General features: G+C 23.2%; 1 protein-coding gene across 1 annotated transcript; it reads right to left on the minus strand.

Moving 5' to 3' along the window:
- Window positions 1-2357: 2357 nt before the first annotated feature.
- Window positions 2358-4568, minus strand: LOC137636707 (calponin homology domain-containing protein DDB_G0272472-like). Its single transcript, XM_068369085.1, has one exon. The coding sequence runs from the start codon at window positions 4566-4568 to the stop codon at window positions 2358-2360; it is 2211 nt and encodes a 736-aa protein (XP_068225186.1).
- Between the last annotated feature and the right edge of the window lie 640 nt (window positions 4569-5208).

Raw genomic sequence — 5208 nt, forward strand, 5'->3', positions numbered from 1 at the left:
TAATAATAATAATAATAATAATAATAATAATAAAATAATAATAATAACAATAATAATAATAATAATAATAATAATAATAATAATAATAATAATAATAATAATAATAATAATAATAATAATAATAATAATAATAATAATAATAATAATAATAATAATAATAATAATAATAATAATAATAATAATAATAATAATAATAATAATAATAATAATAATAATAATAATGATAATAATAATAATAATAATAATAATAATAATAATAATAATAATAATAATAATAATAATAATAATAATAATAATAATATAATAATAATAATAATAATAATAATAATAATAATAATAATAATAATAATATAATAATAATAATAATAATAATAATAAAATAATAATAATAATAATAATAATAATAATAATAATAATAATAATAATAATAATAATAATAATAATAATAATAATAATAATAATAATAATAATAATAATAATAATAATAATAATAATAATAATAATAATAATAATAATAATAATAATAATAATAATAATAATAATAATAATAATAATAATAATAATAATAATAATAATAATAATAATAATAATAATAATAATAATAATAATAATAATAATAATAATAATAATAATAATAATAATAATAATAATAATAATAATAATAATAATAATAATAATAATAATAATAATAATAATAATAATAATAATAATAATAATAATAATAATAATAATAATAATAATAATAATAATAATAATAATAATAATAATAATAATAATAATAATAATAATAATAATAATAATAATAATAATAATAATAATAATAATAATAATAATAATAATAATAATAATAATAATAATAATAATAATAATAATAATAATAATAATAATAATAATAATAATAATAATAATAATAATAATAATAATAATAATAATAATAACAATAATAATAATAATAATAATAATAATAATAATAATGATAATAATAATAATAATAATAATAATAATAATAATAATAATAATAATAATAATAATAATAATAATAATAATAATAATAATAATAATAATAATAATAATAATAATAATAATAATAATAATAATTTTAATAATAATAATAATAATAATAATAATAATAATATAATAATAATAATAATAATAATAATAATAATAATAATAATAATAATAATAATAATAATAATAATAATAATAATAATAATAATAATTTTAATAATAATAATAATAATAATAATAATAATAATAATTTTAATAATAATAATAATAATAATAATAATAATTTTAATAATAATAATAATAATAATAATAATAATAATAATAATAATAATAATAATAATAATAATAATAATAATAATAATAATAATAATAATAATAATAATAATAATAATAATAATAATAATAATAATAATAATAATAATAATAATAATAATAATAATAATAATAATAATAATAATAATAATAATAATAATAATAATAATAATAATAATAATAATAATAATAATAATAATAATAATAATAATAATAATAATAATAATAATAATAATAATAATAATAATAATAATAATAATAATAATAATAATAATAATAATAATAATAATAATAATAATAATAATAATAATAATAATAATAATAATAATAATAATAATAATAATAATAATAATAATAATAATAATAATAATAATAATAATAATAATAATAATAATAATATAATAATAATAATAATAATAATAATAATAATAATAATAATAATAATAATAATAATAATGATAATAATAATAATGATAATAATAATAATAATAATAATAATAATAATAATAATATAATAATAATAATAATAATAATAATAATAATAATAATAATAATATTAATAATATTAATAATAATAATAATAATAATAATATAATAATATTAATAATAATAATAATAATAATAATAATAATAATAATAATAATAATAATAATAATAATAATAATAATAATAATAATAATAATAATAATAATAATAATAATAATAATAATAATAATAATAATAATAATAATAATAATAATAATAATAACAATTACAATTTTAATAATAATAATAATATTGCATTTTCATATAGTTCAGTAAGATCATAAACTCGGCCTGTTTTCTCAGATATTTCCTCTTGTACTAATTTTCTTATCTGGGCCAAGGCCTTATCTTTAGTGGTCCTCCTAAGATGGTGTCTGAAGTCCCGAGGTTGTCCACCAAGATCGCCTTCTTTCAAGTTTCCTCGTATGGCATTTTCAAATTTCTGGATATGCCTTTTTACATTGCCTTTTTCTATTACTTCATGAATAACCTTCTTCATCTTTTCTATTTTGTCACCTTTCAGAGCCTCTTCCCATTCTTGAACAAGACCATATACTAAGCGTCTCTTCTGGAAAGACCTCCTCCATTGCAATTCGTCTTATCTTGAAAAAGGCTTTATCTTTGGCTTTCCTCCTAAGATCAGCGGTTTGTTTGCGTCCCATCACCTTTAGCTTTATAATGTCTTCATAATCATCACTATTACTAGCAGAATATCCTTGTGTTCCTGAGCTACTTGCTTCCTGGTAGTCTTGAAGCTCCTTTTCAATGTTTTCACTTTTCCTTTTAAGATTCTCTCTCAAGCCTGGAGATTGCCCAAGAAGATGGCCTTCATTTTCTGTTTTCTCTTGTAACATATTTTCAAAATACTCCATTAGGTTTTCTATTATTTGGCTTTTTATTGCCTTATATTCACTTTTCTTTTCAATTTTGTCTCCTTTGATTGCATTTTCATGTAGTTCAGTAAGATCATAAACTCGGCCTGTTTTCTCAGACATTTCCTCTTGTACTAATTTTCTTATCTGGGCCAAGGCCTTATCTTTAGTGGTCCTCCTAAGATGGTTTCTGAAGTCCCGAGGTTGTCCACCAAGATCGCCTTCTTTCAAGTTTCCTCGTATGGCATTTTCAAATTTCTGGATATGCCTTTTTACATTGCCTTTTTCTATTACTTCATGAATAACCTTCTTCATCTTCTCTATTTTGTCACCTTTCAGAGCCTTTTCCCATACTTGAACAAGACCATAGACTAAGCGTCTCTCTTCTGGAAAGACCTCCTCCATTGCAATTCGTCTAATCTTGAAAAAGGCTTTATCTTTGGCTTTCCTCCTAAGATCAGCTGTTTGTTTGCGTCCCATTACCTTTAGCTTTATAATTTCTTCATAATCATCACTATTACTAGCAGAATATCCTTGTGTTCCTGAGCTATTTGCTTCTTGATAGTCTTGAAGTTCCTTTTTAATGTTTTCACTTTTCCAGACGTTTTCATTTTGTTCCGATAGTTCCTCATGTGCTCCCACTCCTTGAAGACCCCATTCGATGGCCTGACAACAGTCTGATACAATAATTCCTCTAATGAGGTTTTCAAAATACTGGATACCCCTTTCTACGATTCCTTCTTCTATTTCTTCAAGGTTAACCTCCTGTCTCTTATCCGTTTTCTCGTGTTTCAGAGCCTCTTCCCTCAGTTTAATAAGAGCGTATACTTTGTCGCCTTTTTGCTGTGAGATTTCCTCCTGTGCAATCTGTCTGATCCTTATTAGGGCCACATCTTTTGCTTCTCTCCTAAGATGCTTTCTCTTCATTATTCCGTTCATCATCATAATTTCTGGATATTCACCACTTTTACTGGCAGAATCAGCTTTTGTTCCAGGGCTATTTGATTCTTGGTAGCCTTTTTCATTTTGTTCTTCTGATAACCACTCTTGTATTATTTGACTTATCCTGGCTAAAGCGATATCCTTAGCCTTCCTGTTAAGATTTTCCCTGAAGTCTGGAGATTGCCCCAGAAGATCGCCTTCAATTTCTGTTTTATCATCAATGTTTTCACTTTTCCAGACGTTTTCATTTTGTTCTTCTGATAACCACTCTTGTATTATTTGACTTATCCTGGCTAAAGCGATATCCTTAGCCTTCCTGTTAAGATTTTCCCTGAAGTCTGTAGATTGCCCAAGAAGATCGCCTTCAGTCTCTGTTTTTTCTTGTAACCTATTTTCAAAACACTCGATAAGGTTTTCTAATGTCTGGCTTTTTCTTGCCTCTTGATATTCATTTTTCGCTTCAATTTTGTCTCCTTTTAATGCGGTTTCATATCGTTTAGTAAGATCATAAACTACGCCTCTTTTCTCAGAGGCCATTTCCTCTTCCACTCTTTTTCTTATCTGTGCCGAGGCTATATCTTTAGCGACCCTCCTAAGTTGGTTTCTGAAGTCCCGAGATTGTCCACGAAGATCGTCTTCCTGTATGTTTCCTCGTATTATATTTTCGAGATACTCGATGTTCCTTTTTACGATCCCTTCTTCTATCACTTCAATAACAATCTTCTTTTTCTTGTCTATTTTCTCGCCTTTCAGAGCCTCTTCCCAGAGCTGAATAAGATCGTATACTAAGCCTCTCTTGTCTGGAGAGACTTCATCCATTGCAATTCGTCTGATCCTTAATATGGCTCTATCTTTCGCTTCCCTTCTAAGATAAGTTCTCTGATTCCGTGCCAGTATCTCTCCCATCATAGTTGCTCCATAATCACCACAAAAATACCAGAATCTGCTTCTGTTCCTGGGCTATTTTCTGTCATCGTTTCTCTTAACATATTTTCAAATTTTCGGATTTGGGCTACCCTTGCAGCTTGGTAGGACTTTTCAAACTTAGGTATTTCAACAATCCTAGCTAAGGCCACTTTTATGGCCTCCGTAGTTGGATTCCTTCTAATTTCAAGAGAATCCTTCGGTTTTCCTTTACCTTTTATCCTTTCTTGGTATCCATTTTCGGACATTTCAAACTTATGAATTTCAACAATTCTAGCTAGGGCCACTTCTTTGGCCTCCCTGGCTGGATTTATTCTAATTCCAACAGAATCCTTCTTCTGTGTTCCGTTACCTTTTATCCTTTCTTCATATTGCATTATACGAGTCTTCACTTGTCCTTCGTTTCCTAATGAAACATTTCGTTTTGGTTTCTCCATTTTTCCAGTTTTTTCAAATTTCTCGACGAGATCCTTAACGGTTCCTGGTCCTGGGTAACCGTTCTTCTTTACTTTCATCAAAGCGTCCCTGTTCGGTTCCATAGCGGAACAATTACAGCATACACAATATCCCAAATTGTTCTGATTAGTAACCACAAAATAAACTTTGGTACTCAAAGCCATTCCAC

Source organism: Palaemon carinicauda, unplaced genomic scaffold (genome assembly GCF_036898095.1).
Source record: "Palaemon carinicauda isolate YSFRI2023 unplaced genomic scaffold, ASM3689809v2 scaffold3617, whole genome shotgun sequence".
Classification (NCBI taxonomy): domain Eukaryota; kingdom Metazoa; phylum Arthropoda; class Malacostraca; order Decapoda; family Palaemonidae; genus Palaemon; species Palaemon carinicauda.